This window comes from Arachis duranensis, chromosome 2 (assembly GCF_000817695.3).
Source record: "Arachis duranensis cultivar V14167 chromosome 2, aradu.V14167.gnm2.J7QH, whole genome shotgun sequence".
Lineage (NCBI taxonomy): Eukaryota > Viridiplantae > Streptophyta > Magnoliopsida > Fabales > Fabaceae > Arachis > Arachis duranensis.
Window position 1 is genome coordinate 20,452,291 of NC_029773.3, and position 17,824 is coordinate 20,470,114.

Below are 17,824 nucleotides of genomic sequence, written 5' to 3' on the forward strand. Positions count from 1 at the left end.
GACTATATAAGGGGAGGGTCCTACCCCTCCCCAGATATGTTATCTACCTTGACATAAATCCTCCATCTCATACGGACACTGACTTAGGCGTAAGAGTCCTTGGTGGAACCCCCTCCCCTCCTCCACATACACGGCTCGGTAATCTGGAGAAGCTACGCATCAAGGCTCACCTACACCCATTTTCCAGTCGCCCCACCTTTCTCACCTTCAGATCCAACCCGTTCGACAAGTGAACAACCGAACACAATGTAATATATACATTAATTAAATCAATTAGTTGTATAATTTATTTGGTATAATTTATTTGATTTGATTTATTTATTATAATTAATTGATTGATATAAATTATAATAAATTATCTAATACTTAAATATCTAATTAAATTAATTAGTAATTAATTTATCGTAATTAGTTAAATTTAATGAGTTATAAAAAATAAATTAAAAAATCTTTTTAAATTTTCACTTCAGAGGATAAAATGAATTTCTCATTATTGAATATTTTTTCTCTTATATTTTTCTCTTAAACCTATAAAATAAATAATAATAGATCATACTTTACTTTCTAAGATAAAATTTAAAATTTAAAAGATCTAAATATATAAAACCAGTCTTGTGGTTTAATTTTTTTTCTGGTACTATAATTTTAAATTTATGTGAAAAAGTACTCATATATTTATCATATTTGAATAAATAATTGTTTATAAGTATTGTAGTAGAATTTAATTTTAATACATTATCAATATAAAATAATTTTATAATTGTATTTAATTACGTAATATTACAATAAAAATAATTATATTTTATATTAATCGTATGTATAATTATCTAAAAAATCAAATGACTATGTCAATGCAATTAAACTCATAATAGTAATCATGCAACGGTTGCCAAAATTAACATTTGTTTTCTCATCATTATAGAAAATAATCTACCCCTCGTGATTTTTCCCCAAAATGTATAAATAATTTTGGTTCTAAATTGAGAAACTAAATAATGCATTTTGGATTGTTTAATGTTTATTGCCAAAATAGTAAAAAAAAAAAAGAAAAAGAAAAGAAAAGGAACAATTGTTACTCAACTTCTCTGTTCTCTATCCCTAGTCCCTACTTTCGCAACCTCAACAGTCTTTCTAGGCAAAAGGCGTTCCTCAATTCCACACTCATTGTGTGCACAGTGCACACAAAATCCCATTATTGTTCTCTTCAATCTATATGGCCCTTAACCTCAATTTCTCCGAAAGATTCAGCCTTTCGATTCCTCCCTGGTGCACATCACCCCCATGTCTTGATTCTCACCACAACCCTTTCTTTTTTCTTTATCTTTCATGATGTGAATTTTTCTGGGACAACGATTATCGCAACCCAGAACAAGGTTGTCTCAAAAATTCGTGCTTTTTAAGGTTTCCGAGGTACCCTTTTTGTTGCTTTGCTTTTTACTTTGTTGCTATTAAACATATTCCTGTTGCTGTGTGTGGAAGCCATGCCTGAGGTGTTGGAGATAAGCTCCGATGAAGAACAGGGTCCCGAGAAGAGATTGAAAAGCGTGGACTATGATTGGATAAGGGAGTTTCTTGGCATGTCTGATTCTGATTCTGATGATGATGGAAAATCAGATGATTCAGATGACGTTATCATCATCCGTGAGAACAAACCTCATCAACCCAAGTCAAAGTCTTCAACAGTGGCTGTGAAGAACTTGGTGGATGATGAAGATGGTGATTGTGTAGTTCTTGATGGTGACCCTGAAAATGGTGTCACTTGTTTGGATGATGAGCCAACTGGGTCAGATGAGTTGCTTGTAGTTGGAGAGAAGGGTCAGGTATGTTGTCTCCTTTGAGTTGAAGTTTACATATTTTAGTTGTTATTGGGATTTAACAAGCATAAGTCATTTTTGTTTATGTTTTAGAAGTCAACTATTTATCTGTGTTTTAGTAGTTGATTATTGATTGATTGGTCTTGATGTCTTACAAGCTGTTTATTGATTTGTCTTGGTGTTTTAGAAGTGAATCTTGTGATAGATCAATGCATAGTGATTTGTGTTGGTGTTTTAGAAGTTGATTATTTATTTGTTTTGGTGTTTTAGAAGTTGGATATTGATTTGTGATGGAGTTTCGCATGTGAATTTAGTGATTTCTCGATGCATAGCGACATGATAGTTGATGTTGTAAGAACTTTGGCTTTAAGATACAGTAAGATTTGAGAGAGCAGTAAGGAGCGAGGAAGCATATGGGATTCCTAACATATGTTATTGATTGGCAAGGCTCCAGGAAGAGGAATTAAGAGGAATATGATGAAAAATACATTAATACAACATCGCACTCATAGATTTGTCACTCAGTAATATGAGCACGTGACTGGACAAATGGTACTCCTGATGATGTATTTTGGTTAGAGGAGTTGTGGTTACTTATTGGTAAAGAATGTGTCTAGCTTTAATGGCTATGGTGGTTGGTCTTTAAGTTGATCTTGTTATCTAATGTCTTAAGCATTGGATGTTTTTCTATTTCCTGAATGTGTTGCATTCATTATATTTAATAAGGCTTCAATGCCATTATATTTTCTAGAATGTTTTGCAACTTGCCATAATATTCCTCTGCAATTTGATGTCATTGTTTCTTTAGTTTAAAAAATTTTACCCTGTTATGTTCAAGTTTTCATTTACTTGTGCCATGCTTTTATGTCAAGAAGGAAATCAAAGTAATTTTCTTCTTGAAAATTTTACTTAGGTATGATAACTTTTAAAATATGCATAAATCATAGTTTCTTCAAATGCTTAATGTTTAATGCTCTGAGTATGGATTATCTTGTCGGATTACAAGGGAAACTGATAAAGCTTGTTTGCAGATTCAAACATGGGTTGGCATAAACACAGATTGCAAAGTTTCTCTAAACTTGTCATGTCATGTGTACAAATATATATCATTAATGTAGATAATTATGTCGTATCTTCTTCAAATCTCTATATAACCTCAACAAACCCCGTCCAAATAGTCTATTGGATACCCACATCTCAACTTGATGGTTGCTGATTCGTTAGCTAACTTCTACGTTCTAGTATGCTTTTGAATGCACATAGAGAGAAAGTTGGTATGCATCTATTGTCGAAAAGGGAGTAGCATCCTGCATTAGACAGGGCAGCCCAATAGGTTGGCGAAAAAGAAGACCAAGAAAAACTATAGATGAAATCATTAAAAAAGAATTAAATTTTAAACAGATTTTCTGCAGACATGGTCTATAGTAGGGTACAATCTCATTGTTTGATTAATGTAGCCAATTCCACTGAATGGGTATAAAACAATGTTTTTGTTGTATATATGTATATGTAAATGTAACTTATAGAAAAGTTCCATGCTTCTTAGGTAGAGTATGCTTGAGAATATATTCAAAGCATTTGTTGATCCAAATTTACTCTCTTTTCATTTTTTCCCCTTTATTTTATTTTATTTTTAATTTTTTGGTAGTAGATGTGATTGGGACTGTATAGCTTTTCGAATGTGAAGGCTCATTTTGTTTTGGCTTTCAGGTTGCTTGTAGAGACTATCCTCATGCCCGGCATGCTTGTGCTAAATTCCCTTTTTCTTCCACACCCCATGAAACACATTGTGACCAGGTAAATAAGTGAAGATTATAGCCTCGCTCTATTATCTAACTTTTGCACTCATGTCTCATTTTATCTTGAATGTTTCTAATTGTTACTTACTATTCGATATCATCCTTCTATCTATTATGCTGATTTCTGTTTGACGCTATGCAGTGTCACTGCTATGTCTGCGACTCCCTAGCACCATGTTTAATGTGGGGCACTGGTTTGCACATTTTAGATCATTGTCATGCAAATGATAAAACTGAGCTATGGAAAATTCAGAGGAAAAACTTCAAGCTGGGCAATTTTTCTCCCTTTCCAGCTTCAACCAATCATGGTACTTCATTCCGTGCGGGACATCGGGAGGGTAATGAAGTTCTGCCTCCTGAGGTTATTCACTTGCCTCCAGATTCCATTTTACGGAATCAAGCACGAAGGTCAACTGCAGTGCACAGTTATTCATTGAATTCTGTGCCTCAGAATAACATTTCTCGTCCAGCAAGATTGGTTGCTCACTCCCCTGCACTGAATTCCAGGGTGCAGAACCAGCTCCCTATCCCGAATAACATCCCTGTATACTCGAAAGCCCCCAACATATCAATCCCGAATGGTAGGTCCTACAGAGGTGCATTCGTTAGAAACAGACCCCAACCTCTCTTTTTTCCAAAGCATTGTCTCGGTGTGCGTACGCATGCCATCCATAGGGAGCGAGGAAGTGGTGTAAGTGGTTTAAGTCATCAGTTCCTTCATCCCCTTCCAGCGCCAAACAGAGTAGCCACTGCCGCAAACTTCCCAACAGTGAATCACTCTGGTCATGTTTCGTCCAGCCTCAGCAACCATGTTAGTTCAACGCAGCTACAAGGTGATGAATATCATACTGCTCCAGGATTCTCTAATCAGAGCAATGTCAATGACCCAAATCGTGTTTGGCTCCCCGGAAATTCACCGTTGTCACCAAATTCCAATTCTCATCCGCAAACATACAGCCAACCATTCATCCAGTCAAATGAGGACAACAATTTCTATGAACCTTACATTCAGGATGGTGATTCACCTTTAAGTTATTCGGCGCCCTCTAATAGCAACCAGCATCAAAATGAGCATCAAATGAGAAATCAAAATGAAAATGCTGTTGGAAATATTGTTCCATGTGAAATTGAAAGTCAAGAAACTTATCAATCAAATCAACAAGAGGTCAACCAAAGGGAAGCTTTTGGAAATGCGGATAACATTTCAGCTTTTGAATCAAGTTGGTGCAAAAATACTGGTCAAAGTGTTGAACCTCCAATTGCATGCTCTCATCTACAAGATTCCGGATCCTCCAACCAAGTCCAACCACCCAATGTAAGCGAATCCGATACACATGTAACCCCTACTGGAAATGTTGAACCACCAACCGAATGTTCCAGTTTACCTGATTCGTTTGTTGATATCGAAAACTGGCTTTTCGATAAAGACTCAGTTCCAAGGTTAAGTGACAATGGTTCCTTGCCATCTGAACTGATCAATATTCCATCTCCTGAATGGTGGCGAGAGTGTTAAAAAATTGAAAAGTTGTGAAAATAATGCTAAGGAGGCTATTGATTTTTCTGTCAAATGACTTGCTTAGCTATGAGTACTATATAGTATATGTCACATTTTGAGGCTCATAAAATCCTTTAAGAGATAATCTTGCTAGGTGTTCAACAATCCCCAAAATTTGATGATAAATTAGATTGTATAGTTAGTGCATAGCCTATAAGCCTAATCAATTAGATATGCTTTTATTTTGGTTGGATGTATTGAAGGCTCAAAGAAAGTCTGAACCTTTTGCTGCTTTTATGAACAGTTCAAGACCTTCCAAAGTTAATGGATGAAGTGAACATGATAAATGAGCTTTGGTTGCATTTACTTTGGTTCTTACTCTTTATGCCAATCAATGGGTTGCTGGTGGAGTCAAGAATTCAGATTTAATATATTGCATTATTGAGAAATTTCACCAACCATTATTTTTTATCAATATTAACCAACATTTTAGATCAACAATATATTTTTATACTATTAGGATTTAGGAGTTTAGCCAATACTATATCCTTTGGATATTACGTATAAAAATACATTTGTTGGCCAAGTTTTAATCCAAAATGATAAGTTTTGTTTGTCATGTAGCATTTGTCTTTTAGTAGGACATTTTAGTATTCAATAAATTCGAAATTTCTAATCACCAAGTTAGTTTTCAAATTTCAATTTCGTTAGACAAATTTGTCTCGACGTCATATTATTCGTCTTTTATAGAGGAATTGATATGAAATTTTAAAAAATTCTTATGAACTGTTATTTTTCTATTAAATAATGACAGAGGTTGATTTATTTAATTTTTTTTTATCATAATTAGTTTTGATTTTGATTTGGCTAACAATAAAAAGTTAAAGACTAATTTGGTAATTAAAATTTATTGAGAATTAAAATATTCGATTAAAAATTTCTTAAAAACTAATTTGATATATTACTCCAATGAAAATAATTGATTCAATAATTGAAAAATATTGAAATTTCTTAGCTTATCCATGTCTATAATATCTTCTCAATTTGTAGTTACAGCATGTGGGAGTAAAGTGCTTTCTATATACTCCAAATAGTTTAGAAAGAGTTAAGTATTGTTTTTGTCCTATCGTTTGGGGTAGATTTTAGAGTTGTCTCTAACGTTTCAATCGTGCTAATTAAGTTCTTAATTTTTTAAAATTGACTCAATGTTATCCTGCTGTTTGGGATCCGTTAACAGAATTGGCAGTGTGACAAAATTGAGACAATTTTAAAACGTTAGGGACTTAAATAGGATGAAAACATTGGGGACAAAAACAATACATAGAAATAAATTTTAATTTATCTTTCAATAATATCAATTTTTTACTGTACATAGTATTCAATTATTTTTTAATCACATCTAAATAAATTACAGTTAATCACATTACTTTTATTCTAAATAAATTATTTTTTTATAATTTTACACTTAAAATAATGTAATTTTTTATAAATAAATAACTTTTACACTTTCATTCTAAATAAATAATGTAATGATTAGAATGAAAAAAAAATCTTAAAAAGCACTCTCTTCAAAATGGATAATATCTTTTACTATTTTAAACAAAAATTTAATTTTGATACAATGTTAATGTAGAATAGTTTTACATATATATTTAATTAGGTAATATTATATCAACAAAATTAATAAAGTTAAGTGGCTAAATCATTTTTGAACCAAGTCCAATCAAATTTTATAAATTATACATGCTCTTTTTGTTTTCGTCGTCTCTTTCTCTTTCTCCTTCTTTTTTTGTGTGATTCTTTTTTAACAACATCATCATCGTCTTTTTTATTATCATCTTCTTTTATTCTTCTATGTTCAGCAAAATTATTAAGCATAGACACAACACATAAATATTTGTGCACAGCACAAAAATTTGAGTGTATAGCATAAAAATTTTTAAAATATTATATATCCAGAATTTGATTTCCAACCAACAAAATACACTTAACACAAAAATTTTGATGTATAACACAAAATTTAGTGTATTATTATAGAAATTTTTAAAAAATCACATGTCCAGAACATTGACATTCAACAAACAAGATTCACAAGCACAAAAATTTTGATATATAGCTCATTAATAGAAAGTGCTATGGTGCTTATGGAAGATTCTTTCAGCAGGTGAGGAAAAGTGTTGGCAAAATGTGAAGACGACACATGTGATATCTTGGAATTATGAGGAGACAAATTCTATCCAAAAGCAGAGGCCATAGGAGTTGTAGGGTAATAGAATTAGATTAATTCTAAAAACATAATTATAATTATATTATTGGGTCTGTTAGTGTGAAGTTGCGGCCCTTTTTTAGAAGTGTGTCAATGATATGGGTTTTTGGGTTCCGAAAAAAATTGAGAATTCAAAAACAGTAACAGTAAAAATTACATGGGTTGAAACGAGCATTACTTATAATAATAGCATTGGATATTGTATTAGAAGTAGTAATAAGCATTTAAAATTTTAGTATTTTTTCATAAAAATACATTTTTAATTTTAATTTTATATTAAAATAAACATTTTTTTACTAATTAACTCATTAATTTATATTTATTATATTATCATATACTATATGTATTTATCAATTTAAATATAAGTGAGTCTAAAATTAAAATAATCAGTAACAGAAATTATTACATATATTGATACAATATATATTTGATCTTCCTTATTTAATTATTTCACAACAATATATATAATTTAGTATAATTACATATATTCATTCAACATATATCAAGCAAATTTTAAATAATTAATTTAATATATGAAAATAACAACTATTGTAATATGATTAAGAAAATTATTCATAATTTTATTCTCCACTTTTTTATGTTATTAAAATATTAAATAATTATTTTAATATTATTGTTTATCGAAGTCCAAAAATAATATATTGCATTTATCGAAGTCCAAAAACTTGTTTTTAATATTATACAAGAAAAAATAAATGCAATATATTATTTTTGAACTTTGATAAATAATAATATTAAAATAATTATTTAATATCTTAATAATATAAAAAAGTGGAGAATAAAATTATGAATAATTTTCTTAATCATATTACAGCAGTTGTCATTTTCATACATTAAATTAATGATTTCAGATTTGTTTGATATATGTTGGATGAATATACGTAATTATACTAAATTATATATATTGTTGTGGAATAATTAAATAAGAAAGATCAAATATATGATGTATTAATATATGTAATAATTTCTGTTATTGATTATTTTAATTTTAGATTCTATATGATAATATAATAAATATAAACTAATGAGTTAGTTAGTAAAAAAAATGTTTATTTTAATATAAAAATAAAATAAAAAATTTGTTTTTATGAAAAAATACTAAAGTTTTAGATGCTCATTACTACTTTTTTTTTTTGGACCTGGTTCATTACTACTTTTAATACAATATCTATTGCTATTATTATAAGTAATGCCCGTTTCAGCCCATGCAATTTTTACTATTATTATTTTTGAATTCTCAATTTTTTTTCGAAACCCAAAAACCCATATCATTGACACACTTCTAAAAAAAGGTCCGTAACTTCACACTAACAGGGCCCAATAATATAATTACAATTATGTTTTTAGAATTAATCTAATTCTATTACTCTACAACATTCTATAGCCTCTGCTTTTGAACAGAATTTGTCTCCTCATAGTTTCTAAGATCTCACATGTGTCGTCTCCACATTTTGCCAACACTTTTCCTCACCTGTTGAAGGAATCTTCCATAAGCACCATAAAATTTTCTCAAAAAATTTGGTACATAACACAAAAATCTTGATTAAAAAAATTATTGAAGGACCAGAAGCCCAGAATATTGACTCACAAAATCAATGAAATACATTCACAACAAAAATTTATGTGCTATGTAAAAAAATTATGCTATATATAAAAATTTATGTGATATAAAAATTTATGTGTTGTGTGTAAAATTTTTTCTGTTATATTGATAAGTTTGTGCTATGTGATGTCAGGGCATCTAGGCCAGTTTCACTGACCTTTTCTTTATTGTTTTAGAGTAGTTTCATACATTTTCTTAGTGAATAAGGCAAGTTTTGGATGAAAATACACTTACACCTTGATTCAAGCAACTATTGTGAATTTTACAAGATTTCATGAAGATTTTGCAAGAATTGAATGACAAATTGATGATGCATAATCTCATGACTTTGGCTAGAGCATTGATGCACTTTATTTGCTTGATTTCAGGACAAATGAAGCAAGGAAGAATCATGTTAGTAGTCACGTTAATCCAATTAACGTGACCACTAACTTGAAATAGGAATGAGCTTGCAACGTTAATGAGAAAAGTGATTACCAATAACGCCCGCGAAGCCATCATAAGCCCACGTTAATTGCCACGTTAACTAGGTTAACGTGGTAGTTAACGTGGAGATGAAGAGAGCTCCAGCGTTAGTGGTAAACGTGAACACCACTAACGCTCCAAGAATTGGCAATGGCCACGTTAAGAGTCACGTTAACTTAGTTAACGTGAACTCTAACATGAAAGGGAGGAACAATGCCAACATTAGTGACACTCACCTTTGTCACTAACGTTGGATCAAGCTAGTATTGCCCATGTTAGTGGTCACGTTAAGACCACTAATGTGAAAGTTAACGTGGAGCTAAGATTGATGAGCCAATGTTAGTGACACTCACCTTTGTCACTAACGTTGGAGATGGCATTCACTACCACGTTAACCTAGTTAATGTGAACTCTAACGTGGAGAGTAGGGGCGTTTGGAGTGTTAGTGACAAAGGTAAGTGTCACTAACGCTCTCGAAGATAGGCATGCCCACGTTAAGAGTCACGTTAGTTAAACTAACGTGAACTCTAACGTAGGAAAAGAGGGGCACAAGGCAACGTTATTGAAAAAGGTGATTCCCAAGGTCACGTTAGTGCCACTAACGTTGAAGTTAACGTGGACTATATGGGGTTAGAACGTTAGTGAAAAAGGTGATTGCCACTAACGTTTTCGAACCCACAATTTCACTTAACATTAACATCATAATGCCCATGCCTAATTCACACCTTTCTGCAAGCTGAGCCCACTAAAGATTGTAACTGCTTCAACTCAAGATCTCAGGCCCACATCCAAGACTTGAAGAACTCACTAGAAGATCAAGAAGAGTAGTATATATAGGAGTAGTTTTGAACTATAGAGAAGTTTGGCACTTTAGAGAACTACCCTCTATATATTTACTTTTCTGCATTTTGAAGCATGTATTCTTTTCTGCCATTTTCCATTTCTAGAGCTATGAACAACTAAACCCCTTTGATTGGGTTAGGGAGCTCTGTTGTAATTTGATGGATCAATTATAGTTTTCATTCTTCTTCTTCTTTCTTCTCTTTTGATTTACTAGAAAGCTTTCGATCTTAATTCAATTGGTTAGTTGTCTTGGAAAAGAAACTCTCCATAATTGGGTCTCCTCTGAGCCTTGGAAAAGGGATGAGGAGATCACGCTAGAAATGCTTTCTCATGTTGGACCAAATTGGGGTCTGGGTGGATATAGTGACATATAATCCTCCTAACACTTTGATTTGGAAATACATGTGGTATAATCAGTGACCATATTTTATCTCTTCCCATGAGCAATTAAATCAAGGAATTGGACAATTGATCAAGTTTAGAGAGATTGGATTGCCAAAGAATTGGGATCCAATCACCTAAGGTTGCCAAGGAGATCAATAGATGCATTGATTGAGGGAGAGATGAAAATGAACTTGATCCGAAGAATACAACATCTCCTGAGCCCAATGAATTCCTCATTTCTGATCTTACCCATTCTCTTTACTTTCTACCATTTATTTCCATGCTCACTTCCCCAAATTCCCATTTAAGATTCTGCACTTTATTTTCTGCTATTTACTTTCCCGCCATTTAATTTTCTGCAATTCTCAAACTATACTCTGTTTAGCTCAACTAGCATACTCGTCCAACTAAAGATGCTTGACCACCAATCAATCCCTATGGGATTCGACCTCAATCTATTGTGAGTTTTTACTTGACGACAATTCGGTATACTTACCGAAGGGAAATTTGTTGAGAGACAAGTTTTCGTGCATCACTATGTGTAAAAATTTATGTGCTCACCAGAAAAAATTTCTTTGCTGAAGAAGCGTGAAAAAAGAAAAGCGTATGACGCATGAGCGCATTTTTTTTTTGCTGACTTGTACCAACTTAGTTTAAAAAAAATGCTTGTACATATAATATCACTGCAACAAAATCACTATCTCTAACATTGATTACCAGAATAATCATAAAAAAGCCAATATAATTGAACTACGATATTGTTCGTTACCTTGCGATCTCGGGTGTTCGGGTGGAGAGGTGGGTAAGTGGGATTTCAGGTGGACTTGGAGCGGGCGCGGAGGTACAAACGGAAGGTTGATGATGCCGGAGGAGGAGAGAACGAGGGGGTGGCCACCTACAAGGACACTCCAATGATCAAGTCAGTGTCCGTACAAAGTGGTAGTCGAATTAGGTAAAAATGTGACGTACCTCGGGGGGAGAGCTGACCTCTCGCCTTATATACTGTGTTGGGTGGGCCCATGAATGACCTAACCCATTGGCCAAGAGGCTGCCATGAGCTCTCATAGTCCATGTGGGAAGAGCAGGTCGTTCCGGACTTCGGGTGCTGCCCCAAGGATGTCGATCCCACCGGTGTACGGAAGATAGGTCGGGCGCGCCCTAGGTCGGGTGTTAGGACCTGACCTGTCGAATTCTTCTTATCGCAAGTGGATTGGGCCTGCCCCGACCCGGTGGCTAGCTGGGCTGGACACTTAGCGGTCTGTAACAGTGCTCCCAACGCACCAGCCTTGAGGTTTGGAGCTCGTGACTAGGCGCGTTTGCCTCACTCGCCGGGATGGGATGTGTTCTCTTTCTTGAGAGATTGTTGATGGCGTTTCGTATTTCTCATGCATGGTCATCTCACTTTTGATGCTGCCTCCTTGGCTTCCACGCTGGGTATTAGATGCCCATCATTTCATGATTTGAAATCCATGTGAAATGGCGAATATGCCCCTGCCTTTTGGCGCTCTTTCTCGGCGGTTACGCTTTTTCCCTATTTTTGTCTTGTAACCTCCCCATATCTCCACTCTTCTCTTTTTCTTCTTCTTGTTCTCTCGCGCTGCTACTGCTTCTAATTTCTTCCCTGCTTTTGCTGCTACGCCAATTTTCTTCCTTCTTCAAGTGCTCCTTCTTTTCTTTGGATCCTTCCTTCAACCTTTCTGCATTTTTCTGGTACGTTATTTTTATGGCTTATTCTTTGCTTTGCTTTTTCCTTTTGGTTTGTGTGTTGCTCTTCTTTGTGCATTTTTCTCTATGCATGCCTGGGTTTTTTATTTTTTCTTGTTGCTTCTTCTTTTAGAGGGGGCGCCACTGGGTTTTACTTAGGTTTTTGCTTGGATTCTGGGTTAGTGCTGGGTTAGCGTAGGGGGTGATTTAAAGAATTGTAGTTTATTTTTATTACTGATAGGGTTCCCGACCTCCCGTTCTGATTAAGTGGTGCCCCCGTTGTAGGTATGGCTGAACGCCCCGTGCTTCCGAACCTAGCTCAGCAGCCACTGGCCGATTTTGTCGATCATTACGCCTGGGTTACTTCCGATGTGAGGGACACCCCTTCTAAGGTCACAAAGGAGAGCCTTCAGGATCTTCGCCAAGCCGGGCTCTTGTGTGGAGGGGGGCCTAAGGAGGCGTTGTACCAAGTTTATGTTCCGCTGCCTTTTTCTCCTTTCATTATGGGTTCGCTAAACCATTGTGACGTTGCTCCATCGCAACTGCACCCGAACAGTTGGGCTGCCATCTGATGCTTCGAGATGGTTTGCGAATATCTAGAGCTCCCAATCTCTGTGAGTGTTTTCCTTTACCTCTTCCTTCTTACGAACCCTTCTCGGGAGGGGAAGACGAAAAAGGGATATATGTCCTTTAGGGCTCAGCAAGGCCGCAGGATCTTTGGCCTTTTTGAGGATTCTTTCCATGGTTTTAAGTCTACCTTCTTCAAGGTTAGGCCAGTTGAAGGTCATCAGCTCTTCTGGCTTACTGCCGAGGGGGAAAGGCAGATCCCGACCTACTGGAGCTTTGGGGCGGGATCTGATTACTTAATAAAAATATCCTATGACTGGTTGAGCCCGGAGGATCGTAACATTACCGACATCTTGTTGGCTATTTTTGGCGAGAAAAACCTTAATCCTCATATGGTTATGGGGGACCGGGAGACCGGTCAGTCGTATGTTGGTAAGTTCATTTTTCTTGTATTTTTGCTTAGTTTTTACTTTCCCGCTGCTCATACCTTTACTTTTTGCTTGTAGTTTCCATGGCTGGTGGGAAGACTAGCCGCGATGGTGATGATGGCGATGAGGACTCCTCGGCAACCCCTTCAGTGAGTCCGGATCAGGAGGCTGCCAGGGAGACTAGTGGCCAGGTTGCCGGGGCTGATCAGGCGAAGGCGGCGAAGGTTCCTCCTGGGAACGCTTCGGCAAACTCAAGTGTGGAGGAGAAGGTTCGCCTAGAGGAGGACTTAGGGTCTGCCTACGACGAACTGCAGGTTGTTGGCAACCCGAAGAAGAGGAAGCGGGATTCGGGGAAGGCCCTCTGCGTTATGGAAAAAAACTTTGATGCTGAGGGTTTTATTGAGTCCCAACTGCTTCCTAGCACCGAAGATTACTTCCGGGATGCCGACCTTGCGGGTCAGGCGTGGTGGATCTACCATAGTCTCCTCCGTGCTACCGCTATTGCTAAGAAGGTGGAGCCTGTCTTGGGGAACTTTCATGTTATGGAAGGGAAGCTTCGAAACTCCCAGAAAGATCTGACTGACTCAAGATCTCAGGAGGAGTCTCTGAAGAAGAAGTTATATGAGCAGGAGGAGAAGGTCAAGGAAGATGCCAAGGAAATCAATAGGTTGGTGGAGCGGGACATCGCCTTGATGAAAGATTTGAATGCTTCCCATAGTGAGACTGCTGCTACCGAGAAGAAGATCAAAGACTTGGAGGAAAAGCTAAAATTGGCGGAGAGCTCGGCGACGTCTGTCCGCCAGGAAGTAGCCGCCCCTGAAGAAGAAGAATAAGGAGATTGCTAAGGGGCCCGGGAGGCCGTGAAGATGACTGAGGAGGGGATTAAGCTTCAGGTGCTGTGCTGGCTCCCGACCTCGATCTCTCGCAGGTGGGCGCTCTCAAGACTGTTGAGGATGGGAAGATTGTTGATATCTTCAAGCCTTGAGATGGATTCTTCTTTTCAGCTTTTATACTCCTTGCCTTTGTAATTTTGCTTTTAATTTTGGGCCTTTTGAGGCGCCTTTGGTTGTAATGAATATTTTGATACTTTATTTTAATTAAGCCATTTTATGATAATTGTTTGCTTGCCCGGGCCGTCGTGGCTTTGCTTGCTTTATTGCTTTTGCTTATTCAGTCCATCGTGGCCTTTTGGTTTACCGTTTTTATGGTATTTACCATTTTTATCGCTTGTTGCCTTTTTTTAGCTTTTGGATCCCTTTGGTTCCCGGGGTGATCCATCCTGGGTTTCCTATAGGTCGACCGCTCGCAGTTTTGTCGTTTCATCGTATTTGGTGAATCATCTTGCAAAAAGGCCAAAGTTGTTATATATGCATACGTAGAACTTAAAACAAAGGGGTGATGTGATACATAATTAAAGAAAGCAGAAACGAAGGAAAACAGAAAAAATTAAAGTGGGTGTGGGGGGATCGTCAGGCCATTAGGTCACGTTTTCTTATGAGTAAAACCTTTTCAGGCTTGGCATTTTCCATGTCCTCGGCACCTCGCTTCCATCTAGCTTTTCTAGCTTGTACGCACCCCTTTCGAGGACTTCTCTTACCCTGTAAGGTCCTTCCCAATTTGTGGCCAACTTGCCTTCTCCCGGGGTTGGTGGTCTTATGTCATTACGTTGTAAGACTAGGTCGCCTTCCCCGAGGCTTCTCCTTAGCACTTTGCCGTTGTACCTTAGGGCTCTCCTTTGCTTGATTTCTGCCTCTGTTAAGTGTGCCATCTGTCTTGTTTCGTCAACTAGGTCTTTCTCGACTGCCTCGTTTCCTCCCCCAAGAAGTAATCTTGGACTTGGCTCCCCTATTTCGACTGGGATGATCGCGTCGACACCGTATGTGAGTCGGAAGGGGGTTTCGCCGGTAGATGACTGGGGAGAGGTCCTGTAAGACCATAAGACTGAGGCTATCTCGTCTGCCCATGAGCCCTTCTTGCCTTCGAGTCGCTTCTTTAACCCTTTTAAGATAACTTTGTTGGCTGCCTCTACCTGTCTGTTGCTTTGAGGATGCTCGACTGAGGAGAACCTTTACTTGATTCCTAGCCCTGAGAGGAATTCTTTGAACTTGTTGTTAGTGAATTGTGTCCCATTATCTGATATGACGGATTCTGGGATTCGGAACCTGTTGACCACTTGCCTCCACATAAATTTTTGGCAGTTTACTGAGGATATGCTGGCTAGTGATTATGCTTCTACCCATTTAGTGTAGTAGTCTATGGCTACTATCAAGTATTTTACTTGTCCTGGCTCGGGTGAGAATGGTCCTAAGAGGTCGACTCCCCATTGGGTGAAAGGTCGGGGTGCCATCATCGAGCTAAGTTTCTCAGGTGGGGCTTTGTGGAAGTTGGCATTTTTTTGGCATTTCTTGCATTTTCTGACGAACTCCTGAGCGTCCGCCATCATTGTGGGCAAGTAATACGCTGCTCAGATGATCTTTCTTGTCAGCGACCTTCCTTCAATATGGTGGCCACAACACCCCTCATGTACTTCGCTCAGGACGTAGTCCGTCCGGTCGGGGAGTAGGCATTTGAGCAAGGATTGGTGGAGCCCTCGCTTGTACAACTGTCCTTGTATGATCACATATTTGGGGGCTTCCCTCCTGATGGCTTGTGCTTTCTTCTCGTCTTGGGGTGTTTTGACGTGCTCCACGTATCAGAAAATAGGGTCTATCTACGAGGGGGGTTTGGAGTCTGGGTTGCGCTTAAGACGATTGCTGGTTCAGTTGCCAGTCCTTGGATTAAGGACATGTTCCCTGTCCCAGGTTTGGTGCTTGCTAGCTTGGAGAGGAGGTCTGCTCGGGCTTTCCTTTCCCTAAGAACATGCTGGATTATGACTTCCTCAAAGCTTTTGCATAACTCTTTTACCTTTTCTAGGTATTTTTGTAGTAGTGTGTCCCTGGCCTGGTAGTTGCCGTTTATCTGGGATGTAACGATTTGGGAGTCACTACTAACTTCTACCTTGGATGCTCCGACTTCTTTAGCTAGGATTAGCCCTCCTATTAGTGCTTCGTATTCTGCCTGATTGTTGGAGATGAGAAACTCGAACCTAATTGACTGCTCGTAAGCTACCCCTACCGAGTTCTCGAGAATGATCCCGGCCCCTTCGAACGTTTGGTTGGATGCTCCGTCAAAGTGGAGCTTCCACCGTGTGTTCGGTATGTCGGGTGCCTCTCCTGAGACCTCTACCAGGAAATCTTCCATTGCTTGGGCTTTGAATGCTTGCTTGGGCTCGTATTGCAAATCATATTGGGATAGCTCTACTGCCCATGCCATCATTCTCCCTACGAGGTCGGGCTTCTGGAGGACTCGTCGAATGGCCTGGTCGGTTTTTAGGACGAACATGCCCTTGGAAGTATCGCTTGAGCCTTCTCGACGAGGTTAGTAGAGCGTAAGCCAGCTTTTCCAGTTTGGTGTATTTCAACTTCGCCCCTTGGAGTACTTTGCTGATGAAGTATATTGGGCGCTGAGTCTTATCTTCTTCTCAGACAAGAACCGCCGCCATGGCTTGTGTGGTTACTGCTAGGTATAAGTACAGAGGTTCCCCTTCTCTGGGTTTGCTAAGCACGGGTGGTTTTGAGAGTGATGAGCGGATAATTTATACGCTTTTTGGCATTGTTTTTAGGTAGTTTTTAGTAAGTTCAAGCTACTTTTAGGGATGTTTTCATTAGTTTTTATGTTAAATTCACATTTTTGGACTTTACTATGAGTTTGTGTGTTTTTCTGTGATTTCAGATAATTTCTGGCTGAAATTGAGGGACTTGAGCAAAACTCTGAAAAAGGCTGACAAAAGGACTGCTGATGTTGTTGGAATCTGACCTTCCTGCACTCGAAATGGATTTTCTGGAGCTACAAAACTCCAAATGGCGCGCTCTCAATGGCGTTGGAAAGTAGACATCCAGAGCTTTCCAGCAATATATAATAGTCTGTACTTTATTTGGAAATTGACGACGTAACTTGGCATTGAACGCCAAGTACATGCTGCTGTCTGGAGTTAAACGCCAGAAACACGTCATGATCCGGAGTTGAACGCCCACCAAGAAAAGCCTCAGCTCGTGGATAGATCAAGCTCAGCCCAAACATACACCAAGTGGGCCCCGGAAGTGGATTTATGCATCAATTACTTACTCATGTAAACCATAGTAGCTAGTTTAGTATAAATAAGACTGTTTACTAGTGTATTAGTCGTCTTTTGACCATTCAGTCTTTTGACCACGTTTCATCTTTGGTCTCAGTTTTGTTTTATTCTTCATCTTAAGAGGCTATTGATCACGTTTTAGGGGGCTGGCTATTCGGCCATGCCTGAACCTTTCACTTATGTACTTTCAACGGTGGAGTTTCTGCACACCATAGATTAAGGGTGTGGAGCTCTGCTGTACCTCAAGTTTCAATACAATTA

The 17,824-nt window shown here is 37.6% G+C and overlaps 2 protein-coding genes across 3 annotated transcripts; one reads left to right on the plus strand and one right to left on the minus strand.

The window, feature by feature from the left end:
* Positions 1–1,064: 1,064 nt before the first annotated feature.
* LOC107473918 (RPM1 interacting protein 13) lies at positions 1,065–5,470 on the plus strand. Of its 2 annotated transcripts, XM_016093515.3 has the most exons (4): positions 1,065–1,373; positions 1,480–1,820; positions 3,525–3,611; positions 3,756–5,470. In XM_016093515.3, the coding sequence occupies exons 2-4, from the start codon at positions 1,482–1,484 to the stop codon at positions 5,124–5,126; spliced, it is 1,797 nt and encodes a 598-aa protein (XP_015949001.1). In that variant the 5' UTR covers positions 1,065–1,373; positions 1,480–1,481; the 3' UTR covers positions 5,127–5,470. The 2 variants fall into 2 exon arrangements, with proteins under 2 accessions (XP_015949001.1, XP_015949000.1); XM_016093514.3 differs by having other exon boundaries at positions 1,065–1,820.
* A 10,625-nt stretch (positions 5,471–16,095) lies between these two features.
* LOC107473924 (uncharacterized) lies at positions 16,096–16,701 on the minus strand. The gene has a single exon (XM_016093519.1). The coding sequence runs from the start codon at positions 16,699–16,701 to the stop codon at positions 16,096–16,098; it is 606 nt and encodes a 201-aa protein (XP_015949005.1).
* Between the last annotated feature and the right edge of the window lie 1,123 nt (positions 16,702–17,824).